The sequence below is a fragment of the Orbicella faveolata genome, unplaced genomic scaffold, assembly GCF_042242905.1.
Source record: "Orbicella faveolata isolate gen_17 unplaced genomic scaffold, um_ofav_v1 contig_1, whole genome shotgun sequence".
NCBI lineage: Eukaryota > Metazoa > Cnidaria > Anthozoa > Scleractinia > Merulinidae > Orbicella > Orbicella faveolata.
This window is the reverse complement of record NW_028301536.1, coordinates 15,561,976-15,580,000: the sequence shown is the minus strand read 5'-3', so window position 1 is coordinate 15,580,000 and position 18,025 is coordinate 15,561,976. Positions and strand designations below refer to the sequence as shown.

Here is an 18,025-nt window from a genome sequence, read left to right as displayed (position 1 = left end):
TAAACAATCGGGCGGTTTCTGTCGGTAGCAGTGTTTCTGATACCTGCAGGAAGTTTTAGACGCTCACAAGGCTTGAAAAGTTCATTCATAAGTCCCAGAATGAAGAAGGCCAAGATATGCTGTCGAAAACGAATGGGAAGATCGAGTTATTCTGAGCAGTGCATTCTGAAGCATTAGTATTTTCTTTCACCGAAAGACCGTTGGTTTGGGCCAGTTTGAAGCTGACTTTCTGTCTTTTCTATATGCGTTGACGTTTCGCTACAAAAGTTGGAAAATCTCCCTCATCAAGTTGTGGCTCCACGATACTAAAATACCTTTTTGAGGGCTGTGACAATCATTTTTCCGGAAAAGAATTACAGTAGTGAAGTTCACTGACTGTGTAGTTTTGCCCTGGGTTTGAGACGACGAATGAATCGGTAAACGCGCGCATCGCCGGATGTAAATAGACGACTTCCGCTTGAATAATATTTTTTTTCTTCAATATTCGTGAGCCATATAATAAACAACTTAATAACCTCGACCGTTCGGTCGTTACGGGAAAATCTCAAACCTCGGCCTACAGTATTGACCGCGCTGTCGCTCGGTCAATACGGCAAGACCTCAGTTTGAGATTTTCCCGTAACGACCTCACTCTCGGTTATTAAGTAGTTAGTAATTGGCTAAAATGCGGCCCTCTTGCCCTCTCAGGATTACTGGCTGTCCTCCATGAAAAATGTGTGTTCTTTGTGTCACATAATAGTTCCTTTAGTGTGAGCCAGCTCGAGAGCCAATGGCTACTCGGGTTACCACACACATAACTTTTTAGTCTATCCCTAACCATACGTAACAAATATGTTTTTTCTATATTTATATTACTATTTTATAAACAACGAAAAAAAGAAGTGGTTTCACACAATCGTAGCAGTGCTCGATACAAATACATGCAGAGCGAAATCCAAATTGAGATAGAAACTACAATTACTCGAGTTTCGTGCTTAAAGCGATCATCATTCATCTTAATTTGTAATACTAACTACTGTAATGTAAACTCTGTTAATAGTACCCAATAAATAGGTGAAAGTTGAAAGATATGGAAGAATATAAAGGTAAAAAAAATAAATAAATATATCTTTCTTGATCAAGCTCGTTCAGTTAAGACGGCTGGATATGCACTTTGTTCTTTTTGTGATAGAACACGTCAACTAAACACGCAGAAAAGAACTTGGCTAAATATCCAGCCGTTTGAAATCACGCATGGTCAACACATGTTACATCCACATGTCTTTCCAACTTTGTTGTAGGGTACAGCAGCCGCTCGGGATTCGCCGTCTACAACAGCTGTAGATGCTGTGGCCCTGGGAGAAAGCGTGCTTTACGAATCCTACTTCGTGTGCATCACTATTTCTGGTCAAGCAACACTGATCGAGTATGGTAAGAGTGTGGGAACAAAGGACGGTGGAATCGTCTACCTCAACATGATTGACAGGAGCAGAAACTTCGACATTAGATTCTATGCTTTTGGAAATAAGGACGAGCCAGCAAACATTATGGACGCTCATATCGTGTCACACAAGCGAACGGAAGTCACGTGCAAGGGAGACACAATGAAAGACGCGATCGAGAATTTGTGCGCGAAAAATTGTCACAAACATTGTAATGCTGTAGCAGGTCAGTGTTTTAATTTGGTTAGTAAAATTACTCCGAGCTGGGAATTTTAAGACCACATTTGCTTTTGGAAAATAAGTTCAAAAAAGAAATACGTTTGCTCATTCGAGTGAGGAAAGTAATTTGCATTCTCGACACTTTCTCATGTACATGTAATAAGACCGAGACGCGTCGCAACTCTCTCAGACAAGTTTTCCCGTGCTTAGCGCACGTGCGTCGCCGATTGCATGTGTTTACTTTGTTGTTTGGTTCACTGGATTTGCTGTGATCTTTCTTAGGGTATTAAGAGCGATTAATTTTGTTTTGGTTTTACGAGTCTAATTTGAAAAACCATTGCAAGATATGAATTCGCCTTCACACTTGAGTTTGGCGCAAATCGAGCCCCATGATGGTGGCTCGTTAGCTGTGTACTCAAGACCTTCCCCCCCCCCCCCCCCCTTCCCCCGCCCCCTGAAAAATCTATTCCAGAGGTACAGGTTGTCTTTCGCGGGCATTGCATTTCATTTGTTGGAGAAAGCAAAAACACTTGGCTAGCACTGGGTGGCCAAACACTGAGCAACTTGAGACGCCAATTTTATTTCAATCGATGTACCCAAGTCGTCAGGTTAATTTTCCACGCGTCTGCTGACGACTCCGTTTAATCTTTGGAGTGAGCTCTCCGTTTAATCTTTGGAGTGAGCGGTGATTGGTTCCTTGCGTTAATTAGCCACATTCTGACTGGCCAGAATTTAGTTTTACAGCGGTCATCGATTACTTCCCCTTACCGCTTCGCACGAAATCGAGCTTCAATAAGAAATAACAGTTCGTTTACTTCGTAGGCTGCAAAGCACCGAACAGTGATGAACAGTGCTATGTTTGTCGAGTTGTGAAGAAAGCAGGCACGGAGCAATGTCTTGACGAATGTCCATCAACGTCTATGATAAACAAAAACAAGGAGTGTGTTGGTGAGTACAAGAAAGGAACCACGACGGGTTAAATCTGATGTGACATTGTGCGCAGTGCAATTTGTGCACTCTTCTATCTTGGGCTGGACCTTGTTGTGGTGTAGAAGCTTGCGTGGCTCAATGATCTCGATCAAGGGCTGTGATGACCGGGGTGCATACCCCTGGCAGGTTCAGCTATGCCAGAGAGGTCTTCAGTGAGAGTCCTGACAGAAGCAGCCCAGCAGTTTCTTGATCCCCTCCGTTAAAAAGTCAATCCGCTACAGAAACTACTTCAGTGCGCAGTACACTAGCTGTGCCGAAATGACACCACAATAACCATTTCCTCTTTACCTATTTAACACCTCTGTACCCTGTATCCTTGCCAATTTTAGAATCCTACGATGCAAAGGTGGAGTTCGGTTGGCTCTTGAGCAGAGAAATCTCAGTCGAAGACGAACTTAGTACCTGCATGTGGTTGAAGTTGGGAGAGGGAAACTGGAATGAAGACAGTGATTTCGTTTGGCCGGTTTGGTTAGAAATGAATGGCATGAATATGCTCACCTCTGTAAGAGGAGAAGCTGATGGCCTTTTCTTGCTGTATACACACGGTGGCATCAATGAAAAGTAAGCCATTTTTGGATATTTTAGGAGGCGATCGTTTTCCTCTAAAAAATTACGAGGAAGGGCGCAAGTCTTTTACCATTTGTAATCGCGATGAAGGCCTAATGAATTTTTACGTAATCAGTGTAAAAATGTCCTGATTGATCTGATGTGGTTTATTTATAAAGTGTAACGTTTGCAAATCGTTGAACTAACAGGCTTTGCATTTTATCGGTTGTGCTGACTCAGCCTGATGTTTGTTCAGGAGAATGGGCGGCTACACACACGCTAGGATTTTTTCGTGTGTGATTGTTTAGTAACGTTTGCTATCTGAAAAACTGGAATATATACTGCCGTTAACTACTTCTATTATTTTGTTTTGTGTGTGTGTGTGCAGACGAAACGTGGATTTGTTCAAAGACAAAGCATGGCACCAAGTGTGTATGTCATGGTCAACTAAAACGGCTGCCTGGTCTATTTACATCGACGGTAAGAGGGATACATACGGAACGTACAACGACTTCCTGGGACGAAGGCTGGGTACCTTGAAGATTATAAATTCCAAATCGCTAAACAAAATGCTCATGACACAAGTCAACCTCTGGGACCGCGTCCTCAATAATCAAGAAATCGAAGCCATCTCGAAATCGTGCAACAACGGAATAGGAAGCTTACTGTCCTGGGCTGATTTGTACGATGTAGCTAAGAAAAGTCGATACATCAAACCCTCCTCATGCCAAGCCACTCCAGAAGCTGTGTCCACTACTGTCACACCACCCCCGACAACAGTGACAACTACACAGGCAGTGACTACAAAGGCACCAGCACAGGAGAACCGAAGATTCAACTCAAACTATGGGATGTGACGAGAGGCAAAGGGATACGACAACAATGCGATGACGTTCATACGGGTGCCAGTGAAGTGATATTTATAACATAACTAAAGCAAAGCGCGCGCTCTGATTGGTTAATTTAGCGTCTACTATTTGCCCATGGGTGTACGCTGCTGACGTGTGTGCTAATGTTTACAAAGCAAATCTTTTGGTGTTCAGTCGGTTGTCATGAATGAATTTTCGCGCGCTTGTTTTCTCTTGTCATGTAAGACTACACGAAAAATTTTTTCTGATGTAGCTCAATAAAAGGACTTCTGTTGTTCAATGTCTCAATGTTATGTTATAAAACAAATGGTAAACGCCATAGTGTGTACTATTGAGTTATGGATGCACTTGGGAGGTTTGCTAAGCACTCAAGAAGCTAGAGTCGCACGAGGCTATCGCCTCGTGCGACTCTTACGCTTCTTTCGTGCTTAGCAACCTCCCGCGTGTATCCATAACTCAATAGTACACGCTATGGCGTTTACCATTTGTTAAATAGTACTGGACTGATGTGGGCTGTGTATTCAATGATTATGCATGTAATAAAGGTACCACTAAAGTTTGATGGCAATAGACAAGATAACACTCTGAGAATTCACAAAACGGCAATTAGTGCTACAAACAAATGCCATTGCTATCCTAATTATCTGACGAATTCCCATTTCAGTGAATGGATAATGATGTCAAGTGATAAGACACAAATAAAAATTTCGATTTATGACTATACCCAGGTATTAATTATAGTAGCGAGTGTCAAGATAAGTGATTTAGGGCTGTTGCTATAAGATCGGGTAAAAGCAAGAAGGCGTCACAAAAAGGATTTTATTGGATCGTCAACTGAAAGTGAAAAACCAAGTATAAAACACTTAAAAACAACAGCCTTACATGGTTGGAAAAAGCAACATTATTCACTTTTCCATACTTCCTTCTGTGTAATAATTTATCGAAACAGAATGTCTCAGTTTCGAACAGGGAGTAGAATGTTATATTGAAGAGAATAAAAAAGAGAATAAAACACTGATTTCAGCCTGAGAGAAAGCAACATGTATTTGAAAACCCGTTCGACCGAACATATTCAGGCTAGCTTCGCTGAATGAACTAGATCCAACAAGCAAATGTTGTGATTGAGGTCACTCAGTTTTGAAGCCTAAAGGTACTATAGTAAAATATCACACCAAACTAACGGCAACAGTAGATCGTACATTTCTCTCTCTTAGAGTTTTTAGTACTTTTTAAAAATTCAGTTAAAGAATCCACAATCGACCTCATCGCCTGATGACGACTAATAGTATAACAGTCGAAACGTCGCGATCTACATCTCAAAGTGACTCCATCACGAGACAAACGAGTGAAAATTCATCTATCCTATCTTACACCACGATGAATAATGTACACATCTTTAATGGCAGAGAATCAGACTAGTTCTGACACTACATGTAGGTTAGTTTACGAAGGTCCAGCAGAAAATGGGAAAACAGATCAAGACGACATTCCAAGGAAAGCTTCTCGTTGGCTACTACAGACGTTCTCATTTCACTGTAAACAAACATAGTTTCATCCAGCAAGAGCCGAAGTTTTAAATCTTAAAAGAGCCATTACAAGGTATATTAGATAATTATAGTGGAAACCTAAACCAGGTCTACCAAGGTTAATAAAAATCACTAAATAGGTAGCAATAAAACAAAATTAGAAAATGACAAACTTGAAAAACTTAGGTTAATTGTTTTCAAGGCACTACAACCTTGACATAGCTCGAATGGCAAATAACGCTTGACGCTTCGACGCGCCTTAGTTGTAATAACAGATGATGATGATAAAGCCTAACGTTTGTCAGATACTTCATATAAGCGGTTCTACCCTGTACCGCTTTAACGATGTTACTGTTCAAAGCACCTTCCCGGGATACTCTACAGGTGTCGAAAAACAGGTCGAAAACAGTGTTACTCGTTTTAGTGAGGTAATTAGAAATTTTGTGGGTGTAATTCTTGTCCTTATATCCCAAAGCGTCTTTCTGAACAAGGAGTACATTCAGTTTTCAGTATGTTTTGGTGAAAACAGGGCACATGTTGGTGAACACAGGACACCGAAACATCTTGTAAATGGACACTTTTGGGGCCAGAACAAGTGTCTGGCAGTTAGGAGAGGTGTCTGCTTTTTGTTTATCGGTTACAATTGTCTTGTTCGCAAGTGGCTAGGACCACGATACTTAAGTGTCCGTTAGCAGAGGTTCAAATACAACTGTATATTGCTTTCGGGTTACTAGAAAAAACGACTTGTTCATTCAAAGCAGGTTCAACAGGAAGTTCTCTGCAGGTAGTCGACAAGTGGTTTCATTGAAATTACCTAATTTGAAAGCTTTAACAGGCTTCGAGCTCCAAGGGAGGAACCAGTTTCTGACTTGTCACCACAACGCAAACAGCTGAACCAAGAAAAAAGATGAAGGCGCTACTGTTGGGGGTGTTGGTGTTTGTCTCTTGTGGTAAGTGTTAAAGATTGCTGCTTGTTTAAATTTCGTCCATTGTCCGTTATAATTGAGACACAATGTAAGTGCTGTTTTTTTGTATATCAGTTGTTTTGCTTTGTTCGTTATGACTGAAACAATGACTACTCACAATCCACCAGTCGCGTTTTGTTTGAACAGTGCCGAGCATTAAAGCTAACCCGCAAGATATTTAAAACTAAAAGTATTCATTTCATTATGTCTGCGCTCAAAGTTTCGGAAAAGCTCGAATGTTCTCATTATATTATAGAAAATTATATTGAACAACAAAACGTTACGAAACAAAACTTTCAGATGAAAACTTCTGGAATAGGAAATCTGGATGGCTTTAGGTACATCTTTGCTTACAGAGAAACGTTCTGGAAATGTAAAAAAAACAAACAAACAAACAAAAAAAATCCCCAGTCGGTGAATGGCCCTTTTAACAAAATCATTTTTTTTTTCATTTATAAGAAATTGAGGAATTCAATTAACACTTAATAAGAGCAAAACATGATCACACCTTTTCCAAGCTAAGCTTCATCGAGGGGACCAGATTTGCTTAACGAATCAAATTAAGACCTCAGATGTTTTCCTCTGATTTTTTTAGGCGTTGATGGTTGAAATAAAGCGGATTTGATGTTTTCAGTTCCTTAACGTTTCCACTGAATATTTTCTTTGGTTTTATCTTGTTTTCTTTTTTCATAGTGCTTGCTCATCCACGCGTTAAAAAGCTGACAGATCGCACGGGGCAGGAACCTGCAAGGACACAACCTTCTGCGGGCCATGTGCCTTTGATCCAACGCAATTCAAGGGTTGGTGCTGGTAAGTTTCAGTGACTTCCTCAAACTCCGGCCCTCTCCATGAACTGAATATCTTGCCCAACTTAGGTCGTGCCGGACCATTCCACGAATATATTCAGAAGCTAAAATGTAAATATATTACATGTAATACTTTGCGCTAAGAGGAGACGGCGTGGCCTTGTGGGAAGGGCGCGGGAGTTGTAATCCGGAGGTCCTGGGATTCAAATCCTCCTCCCTGTTGCCAAATGGATTTCTGTTCGGTGGTCCCGAATTAAGCTCCTCCACGTCTTGTCAATGAAAAACTGATCAGCCTCCAGCCAGTGGCGATTTTTAACAAGTTTAAATTTCTGTTTGCAGTATTGTTTTTCGATTAGCAGTGTCCCCAGTTAACACAACAATGCTAAATATCCCTCAGTTATAAAGTGACTTATTTGTATTAGTCACTCAAAGAAGTTCTGTCTACTATCTTGTTTACTCAACATGTGACCGGATCTTACGATTTGGACATCAGGAAAAGTCTTGTTAAGGCGGACACTGCAAATCATTTCAATTTTGTGTAACTCTTCTGTTCGCAAACCACATACTAGTGGATCTGTAAGGTGTCTCGCTAGCCTAGAAAATCCATTCATGCCCATAACTTCAAAATGAACGCAAGGTAAATTGTATAATTGACGAGAGAGAAGTGCCTTCATTTTTTAACATAATGACTTCTGATCAATGACGCACCCCACTCAGCCAGCGAGGGACTCCCATGGCCCAACTTTTTCTACTTTGCGTTCTTTAGAATCTTACCATAATAGCACCAAGGCCCCTAAGAGGGAAGAAATTTTTGCGTCAAGAGATGCGCGTGCCTCCAAGCGTGGTGCATTTGCTGCGCTGCTGGCTGACCCCAAGGTTCAAGAAGCAGTAGTTGATAAAGGAATCGAAGTGGCAGGAAAGTTGGTGGACAAACAACTGCAGATCATCGATGACGCCCAGCAAAAGGCTGCAGATTTTCTTAAGAAAGAGGCAAGTATAAAGAAGCTTCTTTGTGATAGTGCACCTGGAGAGCTTTAAAAGTACATGGATTCGATTGAGCTGTTTTACGCCGTTCCAGCGCACACTTACTTGGCATTGTGTTCCTGGTGTGAACCTCATATAGGGTACCTAAATTGTATCAGCTAAACTTCCAGTGCCTAAATGCCCAGCAAAACGAAAAACAAATTCTATGCTTGATGTTCAACTTCCAATGTTACAGAAATGAAATAAAGCTGAACCGTTCACGCCATTCTTTTTGTTTGTTTTTCCCTTGAACAGGTTTAAGACCCTTGGCGGCGCACACCTACCTGACACCCCGGGGTGTCTAGTCCTATTAAATGAACTAATAGTCATAACGTAAATAAATAAATCATCACGTTGCTCTTCATTTCACGTTTCTGAGTCACCAGTCACGTGTCAACGGAACAAACAGATCCTCTATTTCTTAACCTTGTCTAACAGACTGCGAGTTCACACTTTTGTCCATAACGTGTCATTTCGGTCCTTTGATAGATTAAGCTAGACATTACACCCGACAAAGGATGGGAAAGCGAAGATATGTTTGTACCCCCTGGATATCACATCGGCGCAAGCGTTACAGGAGGGGACAAATCTCCAAAAGAAGTAGGAGAAATTCCTTACGTCTTTCCCGCAGGCCTTGGGACCGCGTTGATGAACGGTTGCTGGGGAACTGATTACAAGGAGACAGATCCTTGTTATTCAGCTAAATGGAAGTCAAGCGTCTGCCAGGTGAGAAATTAAACGTAATTCAGATGTTGACATTAGTAGAGTAGAGCAGAGCAGAGCAGAGCAGAGCAGAGCAGAGCAGAGCAGAGCAGAGCAGAGCAGAGCAGAGCAGAGCAGAGCAGAGCAGAGCAGAGCAGAGCAGAGCAGAGCAGAGCAGAGCAGAGCAGAACAGAGCAGAGCAGAGTAGAGTAGAGAAGAGTGGAGTAGAGTATTTTAGACATATACATCTCAATGTAGTTAAACCCAAATTCAGCCAATAGCCAGCTTGTAACAAAACCAAACGCAGTCTCCTTGACCTGCGGCTAATCCATCCCGGCTGTTGTTAAAGAAGCCCCATAAAACCTAATTTAACTTTAAACATGTATCGTCCTAGTCAGACTTCATTAAATTCATCGGCTCTGTTTTCTTACACAGGATATGATCGATGGAGCAGCTTTTATGGGAGTCGGGTTCGATGCCCGAGGAAAGTACAGTCCGGAGTCCAGAAAAATTAGCATTGTACAGAGGAACTGCGCTAACAAGGCAACGTACGGTTACCATTTCCTCTTCACTTAACATATCCATTATAGTTTGTTTTTGATATACCGTTAGATGATTTCTTGCAATTGATATTTCCAAAATATTTTATGGTACTGTTGTGGTTGTCTGGTTTAATCTCTAAGTATTGTTAATTTACCTGCAGTAGTCGCAATTACCAACTAGATCGGAGACACCGTAAGTTTATACTAACGTCATCACTGTGACCCTGCTGTTTTTGAATTGGATCTAAAATTCCTCTCCAGCAATCTCGTTCCCAGAGCCCACGTGTCTTTTGGTCAGCGCCAAGACGCGGAGCTCCGTGTCTTGAGCGCTGACCAAAAGACACGTGAGCTCTGGGAACGAGATTGCCTCCCCAGGGGAAAAAGTGAAGCATGCGCAGAGTGACGCGTGTTTCTCTCTTCTATGAACCTGCGTGATAATACGTCACCGTAAAGCGTTGGAAAAATTCTTGCATTCCAATATGAAGTTCCTTATTAACGAATGCTCTTGTTTTTAGGTATGATGGCCTGGATGTTCCTGACACCATGAACGTCCACGGTATTTACGACACTTCTGCTTCAATGATGACTTATGAGAGTCGTGAGGAATATCAGAAACAGTTACAGCAAGAGGCAGGCGTCTCTGGCTCCTACTTTGGTTTCTCTGCTGGAGTGAAAGAGGCCTGGGGAGAGTCTACAGCCTCCTCACGTCAAAAGTATATGGCAGTGATGGATGTTGACGTTGATCGGTAAGTGAAATCCTAATCCTCCGTAGGAAAAAAGATGGCGGCTGTACATTTTACAACAATACCGTGCGAACCCTACACAGCCCAAAAAGTACAAGGAAAGCCATATTTTTGCAATATTTGTCCCAGTGCTAACGACATAGTGCATGGTAGGTTGAAGATGTTAGAGCTTTTCTGTAGGTTTTTATGAGTGTTGTTAACGTTTTCGTGCGCTAAGAACTTTGGGACATGTACCAGTCGCCATTTTTTTTTCCTACGAAGGATTGTAGCCATTCCATGTGGTGGAACGTACATGCACTAAAGAGAAACACGCAGGAAATTTTCCACTCCAGGAATTGTTTTCGTTCTTTCTTTTTGTTTTATCTTTCTTTTTGTTTTCATTTCCTTCGTGGGGTAGCTGAAATTTAGCCTGTCGCTTGCTGCGTTTGATAATCCTAATGTCAGGTGCTAGTTTCTTCCTTTAGATGTCCTCCTTCCCGATTACACAACATATATGTGCGCTGTCGTAGTCCCAAATTTTGCAAGGAACTTCTCTTCACCAGCAGCGAAACGCACCAGCCTTTAATTACTGGGATGGGGGACCACTACCTTAAGCAGTATAAACCTTTGAAGCTATATAGAGACCTTTAGATTAAATAAAGAACGCAAGATCTAAGTATGTCATTCCTGCGAGAGTTCATGAGTCTACCAACGTCCTACTTTTCAGCAGGCGGACCTTTGAAATTCCGTTAAGTATCAGTCTTGAATTTCTCCTTACAGTAGCCGGTTCTTTCGCTTGTCACCATTATAATGTTGGAAAATTTCATTTCATAAGCATCTTACGAAATAACGTGAAAAGATTTGTAAAGTTTCAATGTATAGTGGAATGTGTCGAGTGAGTAAACTGTAATGAATGAATTGTATATAGAGTGACTGAAGCATACAATTATAGTATCGAGTGTTTTCAAAAGTGTGAAGTATAAAGTGCTTTGTTTAAAGGGTAAGTGTAATATTGCTAATAAATTATGTTAAATTAAGATCTTCGATCCGCTCGCAATTTGATTTAGAACATGACAGTTTCCATGAAAAATCCATGCAAAACTACATTTACGTGGTAATTCACTGCGTTCTAACGAAAGCTAATTATTCTACCCTTTGATAACTCGCAAACAAACAAACAAACATACATAAAAGGCAAATAAACAAACAGACAATGTTATTCGACAAGGTGGTTTAACCATACAAGTTTAGCTGCTATGCACGAAGTATTCGATGTAACTTGGGAATGATAACAGTATGACATATGTGTGGCTATAAAAGGACTGACCAGTTTTACAGTTTCCTTGATGTCACTACAACAAGCTGAATCGTTAATTTGACTTTAATTATGTACTTTTTAGAAAACTATATTCAACGCTGGGGAACTCACTTCATTAAATCCGCAAAGTTTGGAGGTCAATTGGAGATCCGTAAGACAATGGACGCTGAAGAAGCTAAAAGTAAAAAGGAATTTGAAATTCAAATGGAAATGGAATTTAAGACATTGTTTGCCAGTGTTGGAGCCAAGGCGTCTGCACAGGAAGGCGAGAGCAGCAGAAAACAATCGAAGACCACATCGACTTCAGTGGTAGCTCACGGAGGAAGTCAAGACATTGCATCTATTCTGTCAGATGTGTACTCACCAACTTTCAAGACGGAATTCAAAGAATGGCTCAAGACAATTCCAACCTATCCAAAGGCTTTTAGGTTCCAAATGGGCTCCATTACGGACCTTCTTAATTTCCGTGCAAACGACTTGTTCCAAGAGGAGACTGTGAACTGGGGCTGTGAAGGGAATGCCGCTCATTTACAGACTAAAGAGAAGGAAGGCAAAACCCTCAAGTACTATGAAGTTACAGACACTGATGGAAAAACGACGAGATATTACTGTAAGTATGACAGTCGCCAAGCACTGGAAGATGCCATTCAAATGCGCAGGAGGAGCTTAAAGAGAGCTATTGAAATCTACATGGAAGAGGTATGAGAAAATAGTTTTAGTCTGTTGTTTTCATAAGCTCTAGCAGTTTGAATATACGCATGATATGAAACCCGCAAAAATCGTTCGATTCTGTTATGATAGCTTTTGTAGTCCAGTCACAATCATTATCGCTACTATCCCTAAAATCTTTCTTCTGTTTAGGATTTTATTTAGTTGTTCAGGAACCACTTCGTTGCCTGAAAGGTTTTGTGCAAACTTCATCTTTCCTCTACCCAAACTATGACAAACAGCGTGTAACTTTGCCGTTAGCTGTACAGACATCAACCTGATGAAACGAGATTATAACATCAAAAAAGAAAAGAATTCTGGAATTCCTGGTCGGTGCTAATAGGCCCTTTCCGAGTTGCCTCTCTGTCAAAACGAGTCTTCGTGCGAAACCAATCATAGGAAAATGTGTTCCGCCTACAGGTTCATGCTCATCCAAATCAAACTCATTTTCATATAAAAGGTTTCGCACGAGGACACCGTTTTGAAACAGAGGCACCAGGTAACTCGGAAATGGCCCATTGATAACAACATTATATGTGGAGGGCCCCTCCTATGCTAGGTTCGACCCCTTTATGGAAAACACTCTCGACTGGTGTTTTACTGTCCATAACTTTATCAGCATATTTTTGTTCACTGGGATGTCTTTTCTTTAGGGTGCAATGTCCATCTCAGATATTGAGTTGAATGCATGCACGAAAAAGGATCAATCATTCAACGACAATCCACGAAGCCATTTCTGGCGCCGTAAGGACATTCCATCGTGGGGAACAATTACCAAGCACAGCAAAGAGTTCAAGGTTTCTTTCGACATGTTAGACAATCTGCCAAATGCCTACCTTGAAGGGCTCGACATCGGGCACGACATGAATAGGCTTGTGCGATACTACAAGAAGAAGTGGTACACTAGTGACCGAGACGGTTCATTCCACTTGTACGGCGGGTTCGACAATGGGAATAGTGGCAACACGTCCCAAAGGAAAATCTCAATCCTTGGTCTTGTGCTCACTTTTCGGGAGGCTGACGGAAGTCTCGTTCTTTCCAAAAGTGACTTCAAGGCGAGCAAGAAGTTCTTCCCAACTCTTTCTGAAGAATTGATGGGAACTGAGTTAGCCCGAGTGGATATACCATCTGAGAAATCCGACAAGAGAACAACAGAGGCAGCCGAACCTCAGCCAACGTCAGGGCAGCCTTGCCAAATTAAATGGTCCAATGCTCTTCGGTTTGATCCGACGGACACCAATGGCAAGTGCTTGCATTTCACCGCTTCAACGGCGGGAATTATCTATGTTGTGTTTGCAGCTTTACCTAAGGATTCAGACACGCGGTATTATGTGGAAATATCTCCAGAAAGGGTTGCTATTCTCAAGGTGATCATTTACGTGATTGCAATTTTAGAGAGCGAATGTAAAATTTGTTAATTTACACTTCTTATGTACACGATGCACTAAAGGTAATCCAAGTTTGCCTAGAACTGACTGTCCACAACTGTAAAATGATTAATAACTACTCTGCTGATATTTTGAGTGTATATGTTATTCGGTTTTACGAGTGGTGCTGTTCCGCAAATATTTAACGGTGTTGTATTTTTTTTGTAGGGTACTACTTTAAAGACATCTACGACGAATTCCAACGCCCGGGCCCTCGGTGACGCTTCCCTTTACCAGTCATACTTTGTATGCATTACGGAGTCTGAACAGAGCACACTTATTGAGTATGGGAAAAGTCTGGGGACCTCAGACAGCGGAGATATCTATCTGAACATGATTGATATTGAGGATCCTATTAATGCACGTTTCTATGCGTTCGGTAACGATGAAAACCCCGCTAAGGTGATGGATGCTCATCTAGTTTCACGTCAACTAACGAGAGCAGAATGCAAAGGAGATACCGTCAGGGACATGGAAACAAATCTCTGCGTTCAGAAATGTCATAAAGATTGCGATCCCTTAGCTGGTAATACTGAAAGGGCACTATCATAATAACATGACTTGGAAACGATAAAAGTTAATCTGTGAAAAAGTAAATATATATAGTGAGAAACGTTTTGTTTTTTTCATTCTGCAGGTTGCAAATCCTCTGCTGACAGCCCTGACTTATCCGATGGATGTAACGCTTGCAGAGTTGCTCTTGATGTTGAGAACAGTAAATGCATTCCTGAATGTCCAGAACACAAAACACTGACCAAGGACAAGAAGTGTGTCCGTAAGTAAAACTTCTTAATTTTCTGGGAAAATAAGAAATACGCTGATGCCTGTAATGGACCTACTGTATAAAAGATTGAACTCCGCGCATGTGCCTTAGTGTACCAGCAGGTGCCTCTTATCAAACGTACAACTTTTGAGTGGTGAATAACTACGTGCCCCTATGTTTGCTTTGAAATAATGATTGCAAGTCAATACGACGTCCATCAAGATTCTAAACTAAAGCTACTTAAATGATCGATCCTACGACCTCCACTGTCTACACCAACCACCCATGCAATCAACCAATTCATTCTAGTTTTTGTAATGCTGGCCCGGCGACATGTGTGGGTTGATTTTGTTGTTGGTTATCGCTTTGCTCCGAGGGTATTTCTCCGGGTTCTCCAATTTTCCTCCCTCCACAAAACCAACATCTCTAAATATTGTATTTTTTAAATTTAAGAACGGACCTCGAGCTTAATTTCTTGATTTTCATGCTTGACTCAAGGCGTAGGTAGCTTCAAATCAACATCTCATATGCTTATAAGGAACTGACGTAAAGGGACCCTGACCACAGTAGCAAAAATATGTGGTAGTTAAGCAGTAAATTTGATATGGTATTAAGAAAGTAACAAATTGCGCTGAGACGTACAGAAACATACATACAGACAAAGGAAGAGACTAAAAGAATGGCGACAAGAAAACACTGAAAACAAATTAGCCTGTGTAACTGGTGAGATTCCTCTCACGACTACCTTGCTACGGAAGTCTCGAGCGAGAGGGGCAAAACAGATGAGTGGGTACACACGCTCGCTAAATCTTGTCTGCCATGCATTCTAAAAGCAGAAGAAGGAAACATATGTTAAATTTATTAAAACAGGCTAAAAAGTACCATTTCTTTTCTTTTTAGCAACATTTGATGCAAGAGACACAGTGGAGTTTTACAACTTCCCTTCCATATCGGAATTTACAATGTGTTTTTGGATTAAGCTGGACGAGTCATGGACGGGTGGAAACCCAATCCCTCTCTATTACCGTCAGAAAGACACACAGATAGTGATTTTATTGTATCTAGAAAGTGGAGAAATTCAGTTTGTGTTTCAAGTGACACCAGAATTTCAACAAGGCCATGAAGACCAACGGTAAGCATTAGTCCAACGCCAACGGTAAGAATTAGTTTAACGAGTGTCGTCCACTACAATAAGTTAAGGTAAAGTCTGCATACGAGTCAAGTGGCCAACCAGACCGGAGCTTATCCCGGTTTCCTTAGCACAGAGCGACTAGGAGTATTTCTACTCCCCCCTGGATGGGATGCTAGTCCATCACAGGGTTACCCCCGGCATTAAATTCGCCGGTACCCATTTATACACCTGGGTGGAGAGAGGCACTGTGAGAGTAAAGTGTCTTGCCCAAGAACACAACACAATGTCCCCGGCCAGGGCTCGAACCCGGACCGCTCGATCCGAAGACGAGCGCACTAACCATGAGGCCACTGGGCCTCCCGTCCACTACAGTACAAGTGCTTTAAGACGTTCTTTTATTTGCAGCGAGTAACTCAAGTTCACACCCTACTGCATGGCTGTGTTCAAATTTAGCCGCTGCCAGCTTCTATTCGGACAACAAATGCAAAACTTGACAGCTATTCCTCTTCCAGTTTAAGCACTTTGATTGGGCCGGTTAAACAACAGCAACCTGATAGTTGTCAGAAGATTGAATGAAAACTTTGTCAAGTGGCAAGGCGCGGCATTCAGCGCTGTAACACGAAAAATTGTTTTTTCATTACAGGATGACGCTAAACCAGCTAAGGGACTACCGGTGGCATCAAATTTGCGCGACTTGGTCTGGTTTTAATGGAGTAGTCCGCTATTATTTAGACGCGACGGAAATTTTATCAGACAGAAACCCAACCAGAGGAGAACTTCGAGGAGGGCAAAAATTGAGTATCGGCGGCGGCCAATACCTGTTGACAGAATTCAATGTGTGGAATCGAGTCCTTAGTGAGCAAGACATAGCAAACAACGCAAAGAAGTGCGACGGAGGGAAAGGAAACGTGATACAATGGCACCAAGGATTTGAATACCTAACTAATAATAAGAAAACGTACAACAGCCCTTCGGTCTGTGAAGCTCCAGCCAAAGTAGCCGCCGCGGAAGCAGTCACACCTCCGACCAGTGAAGGTTCCGGTTAATTAAAGTAAAATATATTCTATATCTCACTCAAAGAGCGTAATTATCTGACCTCCAGCTAATAGCAACTGTGAAACGACACAAAATGTCTTCCATTGAACCAATAAAGTTGTTTCTGGGTCAAGTTGCTGAGTTAGAAATCTTGGTCGTTTAAATAAGCCATTTCCGAGTTGCCTTTTGCCTCTGTTTCAAAACGAGTCTTCGTGCGAAACCATCCATATGAAAATGTGTTTACCCTAAAGGTTCATTTTCATCCCGGGGGAGTACTCTCACAAAAATTGGGAAGGGGTGTGCGACCCGCTTCCCAAGACCCTTACCCTATTTATGACCAAAATATGCAATTTTCCCTACCCTATTTATGACCTGTCCAAAAATTTGAAACCCTATTTATGACCTGACCCTTAAGTTTTAGACCTGCTTTATAATAGTTCCCTAGTTCAGACCAATGTTAAATTACTGTAAACAAAATTTTTGAAGGGCTTTTATTAATTTTCTTTTCGATAATGATGAAAAAGTGCCTTCTTCTTAAAAACATACCCGTATCAAGGCTTGAGTGCAAAAACCATACCCTATTTATGACCAAAATGGCCAAAATCAGCTAAAATCTATACCCTATTTGTGACCAAAACGGCTGAAAAACCATACCCTTTGGGTCCGCACATACCTATATAGCCCATATAAGGGAGTGGCACCCCTCTCGGGATTTTCATGCAAATCAAACTAATTTTCATATAAAAAGTTTTGCACGAAGACTCGTTTTGAAACAGAGGCATAAACGAACTCGGAAATGGTCCATTATTGGCTTATGAAACGCTTCAATAGCTTATAGATTACTGGCCGATGTTCGGGAAAATGAGACAGCGCTCCATCCACGAACTCATGCACACGATACCGTAATCAACTCTAAAGCCCCCATTTGCAGGGGTAGCTGTTTTGACTTAACAAACGTTCACGGCGAAGGCAGACTGGTATAAAGTTGTGACTAGCATAAACTTTCCTCCGTGGTATTATCTATTTAAATGCGAGTGTAAAACAAACACTTAAAAACGCGGAAAAATTTGCCAGGTCGCAGTATAGACTGCTGCGCGTCTTATCTTAAATTGTATGAACAGTTATTATAGTAAACTTCCGATAATATAAGTCCTTCCAAAAATCAAAATTGTAATCTTGGTTACCTCTACATAAGGACCCTTTGCATTCAATTGAACACTTTTCTGTTGCAATACGCTCCCTACCCATATCTTATACGCTGTCATGTCAGTCCAGATACTGTATTTTCAAGATGTGCACCATCACACGTAG

The 18,025-nt window shown here is 41.5% G+C and overlaps 3 protein-coding genes across 4 annotated transcripts in view; all 3 read left to right on the top strand.

Moving 5' to 3' along the window:
- The window catches only part of LOC110049146 (uncharacterized), a 12,451-nt gene extending 8,124 nt beyond the window's left edge, over positions 1-4,327 (top strand). For both annotated transcript variants that reach the window (XM_089291822.1, XM_020754929.2), the window contains 4 exons: positions 1,281-1,647; positions 2,463-2,588; positions 2,960-3,191; positions 3,565-4,327. In XM_089291822.1, the coding sequence (XP_089147948.1) occupies positions 1,281-1,647; positions 2,463-2,588; positions 2,960-3,191; positions 3,565-4,033 (1,194 nt within the window). In that variant the 3' untranslated portion in view covers positions 4,034-4,327. The remainder of the gene's footprint in view (positions 1-1,280; positions 1,648-2,462; positions 2,589-2,959; positions 3,192-3,564) is intronic.
- Positions 4,328-8,429: 4,102 nt separating this feature from the next.
- Positions 8,430-10,651, top strand: LOC149118212 (uncharacterized). The gene is made up of 3 exons (XM_089291811.1): positions 8,430-9,091; positions 9,503-9,615; positions 10,125-10,651. The coding sequence occupies exons 1-3, from the start codon at positions 8,900-8,902 to the stop codon at positions 10,357-10,359; spliced, it is 540 nt and encodes a 179-aa protein (XP_089147937.1). The 5' UTR covers positions 8,430-8,899; the 3' UTR covers positions 10,360-10,651.
- A 312-nt stretch (positions 10,652-10,963) lies between these two features.
- LOC110059232 (uncharacterized) lies at positions 10,964-16,855 on the top strand. Its single transcript, XM_020765933.2, has 7 exons — positions 10,964-11,079; positions 11,732-12,348; positions 13,011-13,724; positions 13,953-14,310; positions 14,422-14,559; positions 15,448-15,679; positions 16,323-16,855. The coding sequence occupies exons 1-7, from the start codon at positions 11,010-11,012 to the stop codon at positions 16,723-16,725; spliced, it is 2,532 nt and encodes an 843-aa protein (XP_020621592.2). The 5' UTR covers positions 10,964-11,009; the 3' UTR covers positions 16,726-16,855.
- Positions 16,856-18,025: the final 1,170 nt, after the last annotated feature.